The sequence below is a fragment of the Myotis lucifugus genome, unplaced genomic scaffold, assembly GCF_000147115.1.
Source record: "Myotis lucifugus unplaced genomic scaffold, Myoluc2.0 scaffold_109, whole genome shotgun sequence".
Taxonomy (NCBI): Eukaryota; Metazoa; Chordata; class Mammalia; order Chiroptera; family Vespertilionidae; genus Myotis; species Myotis lucifugus.
Window position 1 is genome coordinate 2,723,181 of NW_005871157.1, and position 15,511 is coordinate 2,738,691.

The 15,511-nt window shown below is 39.5% G+C and overlaps 1 protein-coding gene across 1 annotated transcript in view; it reads right to left on the reverse strand.

Moving 5' to 3' along the window:
• Positions 1 to 15,511, reverse strand: part of UBR1 (ubiquitin protein ligase E3 component n-recognin 1) — a 150,601-nt gene that overhangs the window by 43,713 nt on the left and 91,377 nt on the right. The window contains 4 exon segments of the mRNA XM_014459411.2: positions 2,912 to 3,009; positions 10,452 to 10,601; positions 11,835 to 11,928; positions 13,287 to 13,492. Of these exon segments, the coding sequence (XP_014314897.1) occupies positions 2,912 to 3,009; positions 10,452 to 10,601; positions 11,835 to 11,928; positions 13,287 to 13,492 (548 nt within the window).

Genomic DNA, 15,511 nt, shown 5'->3' on the forward strand with positions numbered 1-15,511 from the left:
AATGTTTCAAACTGCCAGCTCAGAGGCCGGCAAGTCAGGCGGGGAACATTGGAGTCTGCAGTCCCTGGAGCAAGCAAGCCTCATGTTCGCTTCCAGCTGCCTGGCTGCCGGCCGCCATCTTGGCTGACAGTTAATTTGCATAAGGATACGCTGATTAGCCAATGGGAAGGGTAGCGGTTGTACGCCAATTACCATTTTTCTCTTTTATTAGTGTAGATGGCCTGGTGCACAAAATTCGTGCATGGTTGGGGGAGTGTCCCTCAGCTCGGCCTGCACCCTCTCCAATCTGGGACCCATAGGGATTGGGCCTAAACCGGCAGTCGGAATCCCTCTCGCTATCCGGGATCGCTGGTTCCTAACTGCTCACCTGCCTGCCTGCCTGATTGCCCTTAACCACTCTGCCTGATGACCTGCTCGCCCCCACTGGCCTTCTTGCCCCCCAACTGCCCCCCCTTGCTGGCCTGATTGCCCCCAACTGCCCCCCTGCTTGCCCCCAACTACCCCCATGCCGCCCTGATCGCCCCAAATGGCCCCCCACTGCTGGCCGTCCGCCCCCCATCTACCCCCTCCCTGCTGGCCTGCTTGCTCCCAACCGCACCCCTTGCCGGCCTGCTCAACCCCAACTGTGTCCCCCTGCCAGCCTGCTAACCCCCAACTACCCCCCCCCCCAACCTGCCAGCCGGGTCAAGGCCCAAAGCCCTCCCCCCCTGGGCGAAACCCCCCTCAACGCCCCTGCGTGGGCCCAGCAACCAAGCCTTTGTCAAAAGGTCTCGCCTTATAAACCTATTACCCTTTTATTAGTGAAAGGACAGAACAGGACTGATAGCTGTGTCCTTAACCCCTCTTCCAAGAAAAAGCCGCAGAATGTATCAGTTACTCAGCCTGCCCTTATCTTGGCCAATGGGAAAGTGGGGGAAACTAGCCTAAGGCCAAGAGTATGCTAGCCACCCCCGTCTTTGTGTAACCAGACCCTAGCTGCACCCTGCCCTTGCGTCACTAGCCCCCGGCCCTCACTCAACCAACCGGAATCGGCCAAATCAGTGGTCAGAGTGTGCCCCCACCCCCCGACCCCAAGCCCTATAAATTCTTTGTTCTCTTGGGACTCAGGGCTCTCTCTTGCATCCAGTAATGGAGGCGGGGCGGGGGGGGGGGGGGGGACCAAGTCCCGGGCTTGAATAAAAGACTCTATGCTTTTGCATCGGACTCGGCTCCCTAGTGGTCTGTCTTGGGGGATTTTGAAATCTGGGCATAACATTTAGTATAGTGGTGTTTTTTTCAATTCTATTAATTCCATTTAGATTTTTTTAGTTTTAGTTTTTTTCTGCTGACAACTCCTATCTTTCCATTCATTTCAAGAATGTTCACCTTTACCTAATGTTTCATGATTATATGGCTGCTTTAAACTTTTTGCCTGAAAATTTCAATATTAAAACATCTAAGGATTGGCATTTGATTGTTGAATGATGGTCAGGTTCTTTGTATATTGAGTAATTTTGGATTGTATCTTGAATATTACATTGTACAGTTATGGCTCCTGTTAAAATTCTCTAGAAAAATTTACTTTGTTTTGGTGGGTAATTAACCCAATTAGGTTTAACAAGTTCTGTTGCATTGTATGTGGTTGGTTCCAGTGTTAGTTTTCAGCACCTTCGTTATACTGTTTGAGTGTGCCAGGATACAAACTACTCAGGGATTAGTCTGGGGCTTGAATGGTGATTTAATGTAGCTTTGATCTCAAAGCTGTTGCTAGGCTTCTTGGGCCCTGTTCTGCACAATGTACAGCTTGGAAGGGAGCCCAGGACTTGTGTTGATCTAAAAAATAGATTGCCCTTCTATAGCGCTTCCTCTCTGGAATTTCCCCCTTAATCTCTAGCTCCAAGGAACCCCTTTTCCTAGTTCCTTTGGTCAAAATGATAAGTTTCTCTCAGTTTTAGTCCCCTGTGCTATCAGCTACCTTTTGGGGTAAAACTGTGAGATAAAGAGAAAAAAATAATTGAGGATTCACTCTGCATTCTTTGGAACACAGGGGCCTCCTTTTTCTAATTCCTCTGGCTGGAGGGATTGGCTTTCTCTTATGAATTTAGGCATCTACATGGCAGTGCAGCTCTATGACGGGCTAGCCTCAGGAGAGGGTCAGAAGAGGTAGGGGGAACCACAAAAGGAATTTCCTTTACACTCTCCAGGGGCTTCTTTGCCTGGTGCTATAGCCAGAGAGCACCTCTCTTGAATTTGTTGCTGGTCATGTCTGTTACAAAGTTCTGTGATTTGGGGTCAAAGCTAGAAAATAAAGGAGGGGGGGGGGAACCCAGGAAACTCAATGCCTGTATTAATCACTCTTCAAATTTTGATTTCTCTCCTTAATCTGTCTGAATTGTTTATTTCTCAGTCTTTAGGTAGTCTTATCTCCAACTGTAAATATATATATAAATGAGAGAACAGTTTTAAAATGTTGTTTTTGTAGTTACTATTAATGATAACATTAATAATACTAGTAATAGTAATGACTAACACATATAGTATTAACAGCTCTACTTTCCATAGGATAACTCAACACTTTAATCAATGAGATAGGTAATATTATTATTCCCACTTTATAAATTAGAAAGTCGAGGGTAAGTAACTTGTCCACGATCATATGAACAGTAAATGATGGATATAAGATTCAAACCCAAGCAGTGTGACTCCAGATTAATCACTGTCTATCCTGCCTCCCAGTATAAAAAAAATTATTAAATCAAGTAAAGTGATTAAAACTAAACTTAGGGCTTTAAAAACCTCTATTTTCTGATACTTAACAAATATAAACTTTTAAACTATATCTTAAGAGCAATAAGTACATTTTTCTTAGAAAATTTATAGATTCTGATACTTAAATCCCACATAGCTAAGTAAAAGATAATTTTAAGCAAACCTTTAGCATGTTTTATATTATAACCTGATATTCTTGCCAGAACAGTTGGTATCCATCGTGCCAGGGTCAAAAGCTCAGCAAGAGCTTCTGCATTCTCACTGAAAAGAGATATTGAAAACTTATTAAAGCCATTGGCACAAAGTCAAGCTGAAAAGCTGAATTTGTGGAGTTCTTCCCTTGATAAATGGCTATATGAAGAAGTCAAATTCTGCCCTGACTGGTGTGGCTCAGTTGGTTGGAGCATCATCCCGTGCACTGAAGGGTCACAGATTCGATTCCTAGTCAGGGCACACACCCACCCAGGTTGCGGGTTCCACTCCTGGTCGGGGAACATACAGGACAACTAATTGATGTTTCTCTATCACATCAATGTTTCTCTCTTTCCCTCTCCCTTCCTCACTCTCTAAAATAAATAAAAATATTTTTTTAAAAAGAAGAAAAGAAAAAGTCAAATTCCTCCAGATTAACTGCCTATGTGATAGAGCACATGTGCTTAAAAAAGTAGTTTTGGGAGGGAGGGGAATTTTAAAAGTACAAGGAATAAGATTCCACCCATATTCCCATCGAATCACCATTCTTTTTTGTTTGTCTGTCTGTTTTGGTAATCCTGACCAGAAATATATTTTCACATTGCTTTTTCAAAGAGAAAAGAGGGAGGGAAGGAGAGAAATATCTATGTGAGATCTCATACCGACTAGTTGCCTCCTGCATGCTCCCCTACCCGGGAGCAACCTGCAACCCAGATATGTGCCCTTGACTGGGAATCAAACCTGCAACCATTCGGTGCATGGGCCAACACTCTAACCAGAGCCACAACAGCCAGGGCTGGAATCACCATCCCTGTTGCTCAAATAAAAAACTAGGTGTTGCCACTGATTTCTCTGATTCCCTCACACTCCACATTCTAATTTATCAGCTAGTCTCACAGGTTTTGCCTTCTAAATATATCCTAAGTTGATCACCTCTTTCTACCTCCATTATTAACCTAATCCAAGACATATCTGAACTAGTTCAATAAACTAGTGCCTGCTTCCACAAGGGTGTTTCATTATTATATGTGTATGCATCATACAGCAGAACCAGAGGGTTCTTTTAAAAACGTAAATCAGATCAGATCACTCCCCTGTTCAAAACACTCCAATGGTTTCCCATCACACATAAAATATAATCTTAGCTCATTCATAGCCCTTTTTTGATCTGGCTTTTCACTTGCTCTATTCCAACCATGCTGCCTTCTTGCTGTGCCTTGAACATGCTGACTATGTTCCTACCTCAGGGCCCTAGCTCTTTTTTTTTCTTCTTTATATGGATTACGTCTCATTTATTTTTCACAACATCCCCATTAGTTATGAACTTTTTAAAAACTTCTTTATTTTTTAAAGTATTACCTAAGTCTCCTTTTTCCCACATTGACCTCTCCCTAGCCTTTCCCACCCCCCAGAACATGCCCTCACCCCCCTATTGTCTGTGTCCATTGGTTATGCTCATATGCATGCATACAAGTCCTTTGGTTGATCTCTTACCACCCCCCCACCCCCACCTTCCCTCTTAGGTTGGATGGTCTGTTTGATGCTTCTCTGTCTCTGGCTCTACTTTTGTTCATCAGTTTATGTTGTTTATTATATTCCACAAATGAGTGAGATCATGTGATATTTATTTTTCTCTGCCTGGCTTATTTTGCTTAGCACAATGCTCTCCAGATCCATCCATGCTGGTGCAAATGGTAAGAGTTCCTTCTTTTTTTACAGCAGTGTAGTATTCCTTTGTATAGATGTACCAGTTTTTAATCCACTCATCTGCTGATGGGCAGTTAGGCTGTTTCCAAATCTTAGCTATTGTAAATTGTGCTACTATGAACATAGGGGTGCATATATCCTTTCTGATTGGTAGTTATGAACTTTTTTTTTTTACATTTTCTTGCCTTTTTATTTATTTATATATTTTGAAAATAAATCTTTATTGTTCAGATTAATTGTTGTTCCTCTTTTTTCCTCCCATAGCTCCCCTCCACCCAGTTCCCATCCCACCCTCTGCCCTTCCCCCCCACTGTCCTCATCCATAGGTGTACAGATTTTTGTCCAGTCTCTTCCCACACCCCCCACACCCCTTTCCCCCCGAGAATTGTCAGTCCACTCCCTTTCTATGCCCCTGATTCTATTATATTCACCAGTTTATTCTGTTCATCAGACTTTTTATTCATTTGATTTTTAGATTCACTTGTTGAGAGATATGTATTTGTTGTTCATAATTTTTATCTTTACCTTTTTCTTCTTTCTCTTCTTAAAGAATACCTTTCAGCATTTCATATAATGCTGGTTTGGTGGTGATGAACTCCTTTAGCTTTTCCTTATCAGTGAAGCTCTTTATCTGATCTTCAATTCTGAATGATAGCTTTGCTGGGTAAAGTAATCTTGGTTGTAGGTTCTTGGTATTCGTCACTTTGAATATTTCTTGCCACTCCCTTCTGGCCTGCATAGTTTCTGTTGAGAAATCAGCTGACAGTCGTATGGGTACTCCCTTGTAGGTAACTATCTTTCTCTTGCTGCTTTTAAGATTCTCTCTTTGTCTTTTGCTCTTGGCATTTTAATTATGATGTGTCTTGGTGTGATCCTCTTTGGATTCCTTTTGCTTGGGGTTCTCTGCGCTTCCTGGACTTGTAAGTCTATTTCTTTCACCAGGTAGGGGAAGTTTTCTGTCATTATTTCTTCAAATAGGTTTTCAATATCTTGCTTTCTCTCTTCTTCTGGCACCCCCATAATTCAGATGTTGGTATGCTTAAAGTTGTCCCAGAGGCTCCTTACACTATCTTCATATTTTTGGATTCTTTTTTCTTTTCTTTTCTTTTTTTTTTTTTGTAAATATATTTTATTGATTTCTTACAGAGAGGAAGGGAGAGAGATAGAGAGTTAGAAACATCGATGAGAGAGAAACATCGATCAGCCGCCTCCTGCACATCTCCTACTGGGGATGTGCCCGCAACCCAGGTACATGCCCTTGACTGGAATCGAACCGGGGACCTTTCAGTCCGCAGACCGATGCTCTATCCACTGAGCCAAACCGGTTTTGGCTGGATTCTTTTTTCTTTTTGTTTTTCCGGTTGGGTGTTTTTTACTTCTTCGTATTCCAAATCTTTGACTTGATTCTTGGGATCCTCTTGTCTGCTGTTGGATCTCTGTATATTATTCTTTATTTCAGTCAGTGTATGCTTAATTTCTAGTTGGTCCTTTTTTTTTTAAATATATTTTATTGATTTTTTACAGAGAGGAAGGGAGAGGGAGAGGGATAGCGAGTTAGAAACATCGATGAGAGAGAAACATCGATTCAGCTGCCTCTTGCATGCCCCCCACTGGGGATGTGCCCGCAACCCAGGTACATGCCCTTGATCGGAATCAAACCTGGGACCCTTGAGTCCGCAGGCCGACGCTCTATCTGCTGAGCCAAACCAGCTAGGGCTAGTTGGTCCTTTTTCATATCCTTGAGGGTCTCACTAAATTTATTGGCGGTTTCTAGAAAATTCTTGAAAAACCTTATAACCGTGGTTTTGAACTCTATATCCAGTAGTTTGCTTTCCTCCATTTCTGTAATTTGTGATCTGTTTCTTTGTCTCCACATTTTTTATGCTTCCCTGTGTTGATAGAGTGGCTTTCTGTGCTAGGTGTCCTATAGGGCCGTGGCTCAGCCTCCCCAATTACCTGGGGTGGACACTCTTGGTGCACCCCTTTGTGGGCTGTGTGCACAGTCTTGTTGTAGTTAAGCCTTGATTGTTGTAGGTATCACTGGGAGGAAATGACCTCCAGGCCAATTGGCTGTGAGAATCAGCTGTGTCTACAGTGGGAGAACTTCTGTGCTGGAGACACCCTTATGGGGCAAGACTTGCTTCAGCGGGGCTTTAGTGCTCACTGAGTCTGCCCCCTGAGTGTGTCCCTTATGGATATGAGGAGTTGTAATCTGGATGGTCCTACTCTGACCACTGGGTACACTGGCTCTTGGATCTCTAAGGAGGTGCTAATTTAGCCTCTGCCTGAGGCTACCCAGCAGGAGCTACGGAGAGATCTGCAGGTTCCTCTTCCTTGTTTGGGTTTTGGAGGTGCCCAGATGAGGCCCAGCTGTGGAGCAATGCAAGCTGCTGTGGGGCCTTGGGCCTTCTTTTGGAAGTTCTGGGTCTTTCTGACCCAGCTGCAGTTTGTTAGGTAGTTTTAGATCTCAAAGGGCCAGCCCATTCATATGCAAAAGCTCTGCGCACAGCTTGGGTGGGGCCCGGTCTCAGGGAATCAACAGGGCGGAGCAAGCAGCTATGGCTGATCCTCAGTCCTGCCCTAAGAGGCCCCCGGGTCTCAGTGTCCCGCGGTAATCACTGCAAGCACCTCTGAAAGAAAGCCGCCCTCAAGTTCCGCCCACTGCCAGACAGTCCAGTTTCTCCCCGTATGAGTCTGGGTCCCCAGAGACTCGCCCAGAACTGGAGTCAGGGCCGTCGGGAGCTTGTGCCTCCCTCCGGATTGCAAAAGACACCGGCGTCCTCCATTGCCAGCCCCTTTCCACGTGCGCGCTTGAGCCTCCGTACCTTTGCACTTTACTTCCGCACCTCCTCTGAGTCTCAGTGTGCTTTTCTCTTTCCTTCTAGTTGTAGAATTTCCACTCAGCCAGCCTTCCTGTGGTACTGGATGATGTCTGTTTTGTCTTTTAGTTGTATTTTTGAAGTGGTTGTGCAAGGCAGCAATTTCAGGTGTTTACCTATGCCGCCATCTTGGTTTCTCCTTTCGGTAGTTATGAACTCTTAATAATTGCATTTGGAAAATGGTGGTTTGTACTATGAAAACCTGGTTACGCTAGGCCTGGGTTCCTCAGAATCCTCTTCCCAGTATGATTCTGGGCTTGATTTTGCCAGAACAGGAATTTGAATGAGATTTGGAAGGCAGAAATAAAGCAGCAGCCATTACTCTCTGACAGTCATCATGGTTAGATGCAGTTATGAGCAGTCATAAAGGTGTCAGTAGGTTCCAGCTGTCTGTAGTTGCCCACCTCTCCTTCACTCTACCTCTCTGCTCTTTTTGGAATGTCTCATCTCACTGATGTAGCTTCATTAGATGCTTGAATGTGAACCTTCTTAGGCAAGAGCTCACCACAGATTTCTCTACCAGCAACCTACTCACAATCCTATTTCTGCAATTGGACATGCCTACCTCCTCAGATGGACTAATGGGTGGACACCTATCTTCCAATTCCCCCTTTAGAACTTCACTTCCCCAGTGCCTCCCACAATAGTGGTTCAGCTTCCCTCATTGAATCTTGACTGATACGAGGAGATAGGGCCCTGGCTCTTGATAATGCCTGTGTGTGGCATTCTCTTTTCCCAGAGTAGCACTGCTTGTCCTTCCCTTCATTCAAGTCTCTGAGAGAAGCTCCCTGACAACTCTGTCTATAATTAGTCTCATGCATTGGTATGTCTCTAGTCCTTTACTCTGATGCTTTGGTTTTTTTACAGCATTTCTTGCACAACACTTTGTATTTATGTTTACTGTTGGTCTTTCCTCTCTGTAATGTCAATTCCATACAGGCAGGGACTTGATCCAAACTATTATTAACAAGCAAGGGGAACCACAAATAGTGTTATCAAAAAGGACTTTAAAATAGGAATTTGCTTATTTGAATGACAGTGAAGTTAAAATATATAATAAACTGTGCCCAAATTCACATATCTAGGTACAAACTTGATCTAAGAATTCTTTTAGTTCTCAGTGTACTATGACTGATTATGATCATTTTTCTTTAAAAATACTAGTTTATTATTAGTTTTGATAAAGTTTTTATGTGCTCTTAACTTTAATAATCTTAGATTATACTGATGTTGATTTTCTAAAAATAAAAGTGGCAAATAGAATTACATAGGTAAGTTTTATTGTCTAATAAAAATGTTATGTATAATTATGTATTTCAGATCCTAAGTAACAAAGGTGTTACTATAGCTTAAAAAACGTCACAGGATTCAGAGAATTAGTTGTAAGGATCAGTTTAACTTGAGAAAGAATTGCCCTGAAGCACCGTATTCTTAAAGAAGGTGCTGAATGTTCCTGTAGAGCAGCGGTTCTCAACCTGGGGGTTGAACGACCCTTTCACAGGGGTCGCCTAAGACCATCGGAAAACACATATATAATTACATATTGTTTTTGTGATTAATCACTATGCTTTAATTATGTTCAATTTGTAACAATGAAATTGGGGGTCACCACTACATGAGAACTGTATTAAAGGGTCGCGGCATTAGGAACGTTGAGAACCACGGCTGCAGAGAGTAATTCCTATGTTTAAGAATCCTTATTTGGGGAACCATTATGTAAAAAAGGCTAACAAGAAGTTGGAAAATCACTATATTTTATTATGATTTATTTTATCTTTGTTTTCGCCTGTATAGTTAGGTATGGCTTTGGAGTCAGGTCTGGGTTCAAATCCTGGGTCTTTCTTGGGATAAATAAAAACTATTCATAGTCTTCAATTCCTTATCTTTAAATGGAAATAATAGTACCTACGTCATTAGACTTTTTAACAAAATAACCTAGTACAGTGTCTAGAACATATCAATTACTGGGAAAAAGACAGATAAATCGTTCTGATGCCACCATTTTCCAAAAGATGACATTCTATATTCCCACGTGTTGAGTAGATGACAATATCCAAATTAGATTTTCTAATGAATGGAATAGTAGAGAAACAGCTACTTATCGACCCTACTTGTCAAATCTATAACCTTTTAATTCTTTTGTTGTGGAAAAATGTTAAAAGTATTTTATTAACAAAGCCATTTTCTTTTATGTTATCATTATAAATTCAATAAGTTTTTAAAGAAACTAAAATAGTAACAATAAATAGTATTATTATCATCAAGTAGAACAGTGAGAAAAAGAAATACATGAGTGTTCTAGTTTTCATTAAAAACTAATGAATTTGCTGTTAAACTGCAGTTCCAGATAGTCAGAATATAAACTTAGTCTAAATGTTCAAAAACTATCCAAAGATACAGATGAATCAGGTATTTTTTATTTATTTGTATAGTTAACATTTTGCCCATGTCTCTAAAACGCTAACATTTGGATCTGCCAAAAAATAGAATTAAAATTAATACTACAAAGACATTTAGAGGAACCAAACTCCAAGTAGCAAATCTAATGGTGGCAAAGAACTATATGAAAAAAACAAATCTTTGCATCTTTTCTCCTTCTGTGAATGCTGATAGAGATTAAAATTCTATTGCTACTATCTGGAAGTACCAATTCAGTTGGAAGATTTACGTAAAACATAGATTTGAAAAAAAACCCAAAAAACAAAACAAAAAAAAACATAGATTTGAGTAAATGAATATTCCAATTATTTTAGAGACCAAGAATTGGAGCTAATTTTAATCATATTTTCAAGTAGCATGTTATGAAATTTAAAAATATTACTTTAAATACCAAAAAAGAAACTAGTAATCTAACCAAAATATGCATAATGAAAAAATTAAAGACATCTTATTATAAAATTAACCAAAACATAAATTAAAATATACCTGCTTATTGCTCGAGGCTGCAAAGGAATAATGGGGATCACAGTATTGCACAGAGACTTGCAGAGGGGGCAAAGATATTCTCCACTTTCCAAGTCAAAAAGGTCAACATGAATACGCTGCTGAAAGCTCAGTTGTACAGCTTCAAAATATCTGCAAAATTCCAAGACACAGGTCCATTCTCATGTATCCTTGTTCTAATCCAAGTGAGAAAAATCTGAAATTTTGGCCTCAATGTACATCTTTAAAATCCACATGCAAAAATACACAATTACAATTATAGAAGAAATAGGATGCCCATTCTATTGGGGTAAAACTGAAGGATTCAGCAGGGTAGAAAAAGATTTTTAAATTATTTTGCTTAATCATAACTTATCTCCTGCCTCAACAACATGGAGATAGAATGTAGACACTATTTTCTTCAGTTTCCAATGACCAACTGAAGTAGCCATTGGCTAATTAGGAAAATTATGCATTTTAATACAATGCCAAAAGAGTAAAGCCTATACAAAAGATTTCCCAGTAATTACATTTCTGAATTGTTATCTCTTTCAGAGATAGAACTAGAATTTCTTGTCCTATTTTATCTCAAAAGTATGTTTCAGCCCTAGCCGGTTTGGCTCCGTGGATAGAGCAGTGGCCTGCGGACTGAAGGGTCCTGGGTTCGATACTGGTCAAGGGCACATGTCCACGTTCTGGGCTCGATCCCCAGTAGGGGGTGTGCAGGAGGCAGCCAATCAATGATTCTCTCTCATCATTGATGTTTCTATCTCTCTCTCCCTCTCCCTTTCTGTCTGAAATCAATAAAAATATATATTTTTTAAAAAGTATGTTTCACTCTGTTTTGAGGGGAATGAAATTTTTATACAGGATACTGTTTCTTTTACACAAATATTGAGCAACTAATTAGTTTGTGAAGAGCAAGTGCAGCCCGGCTGGTGTGGGTCAGTGGTTGAGTGTCGACCTATGAATCAGGAGGTCACTGTTCGATTCCTGGTCAGGGCACATGCCTGGGTAGCAGGCTCCATCCCCAGTAGGGAGCGTGCAGGAGGCAGCTGATCAATGATTCTCTCTCATCGATGTTTCTATCTCTCACTCCCTCTCCCTTCCTCTCTGAAATCAATTTTAAAAATATAATAATAAAAAAAGAACAAGTGCAAAGGAATCATGAATTAAGTGAAATTTAAGTTTGTAACTTTACACACCAATTTCTAAGAGTGGTAATGTAATGAGTATCATACAAACGAAATTAGTAATTAAAACCACTTCAATTATTCAAACAAGGAAGGAAGGAAAGAAGACATGAGAAAATATGCTTTTTTGTGGCCTTTAGTGAACTTCAATATTCCTAGTTTCTTTCAAGAATATGTCAGAAAGACAACTTACTTCTGCCAGCACACCGCATGCATTACATGACCACAGCTTCCTGTATAAGTTCCATATGCCAAGTCTGAATCCATGAAAAGTGGGTCAAGGGATTCTGGTATAGGAAGACAAAAATGATAGGTATTATATTCATCTCTCCCACAGTCATAAAAATGGGGGTGGGGGGAAGAAGTTATCACATCTAAAATTCTAATCATAAACTTTCTAAGGTATGTGCAAGAAAAGTGTCACACTATCATGATAGCAGAATCTGTATTCTCAATATTAATAAAAAAGAGGAAAATATAAAAATGATTCTAAAATTAGTATGGATTAATGACTAGTTCTATTCTTGATTTATATTTTTATTTTGAACATTAGGTTTAAGTTGCATTATCTTGGTTGTTGAAGTTATTATCTATGACTCAAGCAAATTTACTTTTGTAATTTGACTGGGTAATTTTAAGGGATATTTAGGGGCATTATAATCCACTGGATAAAAGCACACACTACGGGATTCAAAATTTGGTTTCATTACGTACTTATAAGTCATGGCCTTGGGCAATTTACTTCTCTGTGCCTCAGTTCCTTCGTCTATAAAATGGAGCCCATGTTGGTACCTAATTCATAGGGCTATTATATGGATTAAGTGATTAAATACACAGAAAGCACTTATTCTGTGCCTGGCATATGGTAAGTATTCAGTAAATGTTAAAATCAATAGGGTATTTTAAAAATAAAGCTATCTCTTGTTGTGATATAAGTGCAATACATTGGCTAATTAATTTCTTGCCAAGAAAATGCTTACCAGGAACCTGATCATGAGGCAACAATCAGACATATCCACAATGTAAGACACTGTATAAGACTACTGTCTTGCATTCTTCAAAAAAAGTTATTATCAAGGAAAGAAAAAAGGCAAGTGACTATTCTAGATTAAAATAGACTAAAAGAGACACAACTAGAGCAACACATAAAACATGTCTGGATCCTAAATGAAAATGTCTAGTTAATGAACGATGTTTTAAGGGTAGTTGGGGAAATTCAAGTATTGATTTCGTATTAGGCAATATTCCTGAAATGTTATTAATTTTCTTACAGTTATAATGGTATGGTAGTACTTAACGGATTGTCCTTAGTTTTAGAAAATGCATGTGGAAAAATTTAGGGATGAAAAATCATGATACTTGCATCCTACTTTCAAATGATAAGAGCAATGAGAAATGGGGAGGGGAGCAGAGAGAGAGAGAGAGAGAGAGAGAGGGGGCTAACAAGAATTAAAATTAAAAAAATAAAACAAAGCCAGTATGGCACGTAAAGACCCAAGAGTCCATTTTACATATAGGTAAACTGTGATTTGACCAAATAAGGCTAAATACAATCTTGCTCCCAAAGTTCTTCCAGATAGTAGTTTTTCTAATTATATAATATGAAAAGAAATGCTCAAAAGTATATTTATTAAACAATACATACCCCCTGAGAATTCTATGGGTTTCCCCCTGTGCTGGGTTAAGGCGGTGGATTTCTGGACACAGGCCGATAATACCATGGCATTATTTTCTATTTTCACCTCTTGTTCTTCTTGGCAGAGGATGCATGTCAGCACCTCCTTTTCAGTAATAGATGGACCTCGTTTAGGACCCAAAGCAATTCTAGAGTAGTCACTGACTGGTGGGGTGCTACCAAGAGAAACGACCAGAAATGAGGATACATGTTTTGGTCACTTGTATTATATCTTGGTAGATTTTAAGTAATCATAGGGCAAGAACTTTAATAAAAACAAAATAAAAATTATATTTAGTAATATTAGCTTAAAACCCTCCCACCCCCTGATATTTCTGGCTTTTATTAGTAAATTTGCTTATTATAAAGTACATTTTGTGTTGCTAAGTGCAAAAAGAGCAGATCACAAAGTAGAATGTACCAATAAGCTAGGTATCTGTTTTTACTCTGATTATAAAAGTAAAACATACTTATTAGGAATATTTAGAAAATCTAGAAAAGTATAAAGAAGAAAGTAAGATGCATTATATTCTCACAACCTAGAAATAATTACTTGTGTATTTCTTTCCAGTCTTTCTATTTAGAACATTTTTACATAATTAAGATCATATTACATATATACATTTGCATACTGCTCTTATTCCCTTATATTTCAATATTTTATGTCATTAAAATGTCTTTAGAAACTTTATTTTTAAACGGCTGCACAGTACTCTTACTATTTGTGCTTTAATAGTTTTATCCATTCCCTCTTATTAGTAATTTAAGTTTCTATTCTGTTTTGGTAGCTATTAAAAATGTTACACTTTAAATGATTTACCAATTCTTACGGTCAATGTGTGCAATAATCTATAATAATAAAAGGGTAATATGCTAATTAGACTGTCCTTCTGGACAAAGCCACAGCAGGCAGGGGCCGCGGCAGAGGCCCCCAGCTGCAGAGGTGGCAGACAGGGTCCGGGGCCAAGGCCCTTGCCCGAATTTTGTGCATCGGGCCTCTAGTAATGTAATAATAATAATAGTAAATATTTACTAAGCACTAATTGTGATGTGAGACACACTTTCAAATTCTTTACATTATGTTAACCCATTTAATCCTTCCAACAACCCTCTGAGGTAGGTACTGCTGTTACCTCCATTTTTCAGATGAAGAAACTGAGGCCAAAGATATTAAGAGACTTACCCAATGACGCATCACTAGGAAATTGCAGAGCCAGGATTTAACCCAAGTGGTCTGACTTCCTAGGACATGCTCTGAACTACTCTGCAATACTACTATCTGTACAAGAAGCTCTCTAAAATGTCGTAGATCATTCAATAAATGGGGAATAATTTAAATGTTCATTATCAATGTAAATGGAATTACATAATACAGAATACTATGCAGTTTTTAAAAGGTGGGTCTCAGCTAGGTGTGGCACCACCTCCTAGAAGGCATCCAGCAATATGTGGGTAAGGTTTAGTTTTTGGTTATCATAAGGACTAGGGGACACCACTAGTGTTTAGTGGATGAGGGACCCGAGATGCTAAATGGCCTGCAATTCATGGAGCATGAAAAAGAATTGCTGCCCAAATGCCAAGACTGGTCAACAGTCTAACAACATATATAAATTTCCAAAACATACTATCATGTGCAAAGTTGCAGAATATGTACATAATGCCATATACTATGCAAATAAAACAAAAGGCTGAATGACACTATATGATTCCTATGGCTGCATATATTCGTTGTGTAATAGCACAGTAAAAAACTATGACAAGGTCTATATAAAATTTTTATCTCTGAAAAAGGGCAGAAAGGGGTCCAGGGTTTGGGTAAGTGCTCAAATAGAACTTCAGCTTTAACTCTATTATTTGATTTTTAGAGGAAAGTGAATTAATATAACTATGTAATTGTTTTTGTTTTAAAAATGTAATACTATATTTGTGACTCTGGGATAGGAAAAGCCTTCTTTTTTTTTCACTTTTTTTTATTTTTTATTTTTCGCTAAAAGTATTACAAAGGGTATTACATAAGTGTCCTTTTTTCCCCCCCGCCCTTGACAAACCCCTGCCCTCCCTTACCCCCCAGTGTCTTATGTCCATTAGTTATGCTTATATGGATGCATACAAGTCCTTCGGTTGATCTCTTACTCCCCTCCCTCCTGTCCCCAACCCTCCCTGGCCTTCCACTGCAGTTTGACAATCAGTTTGAG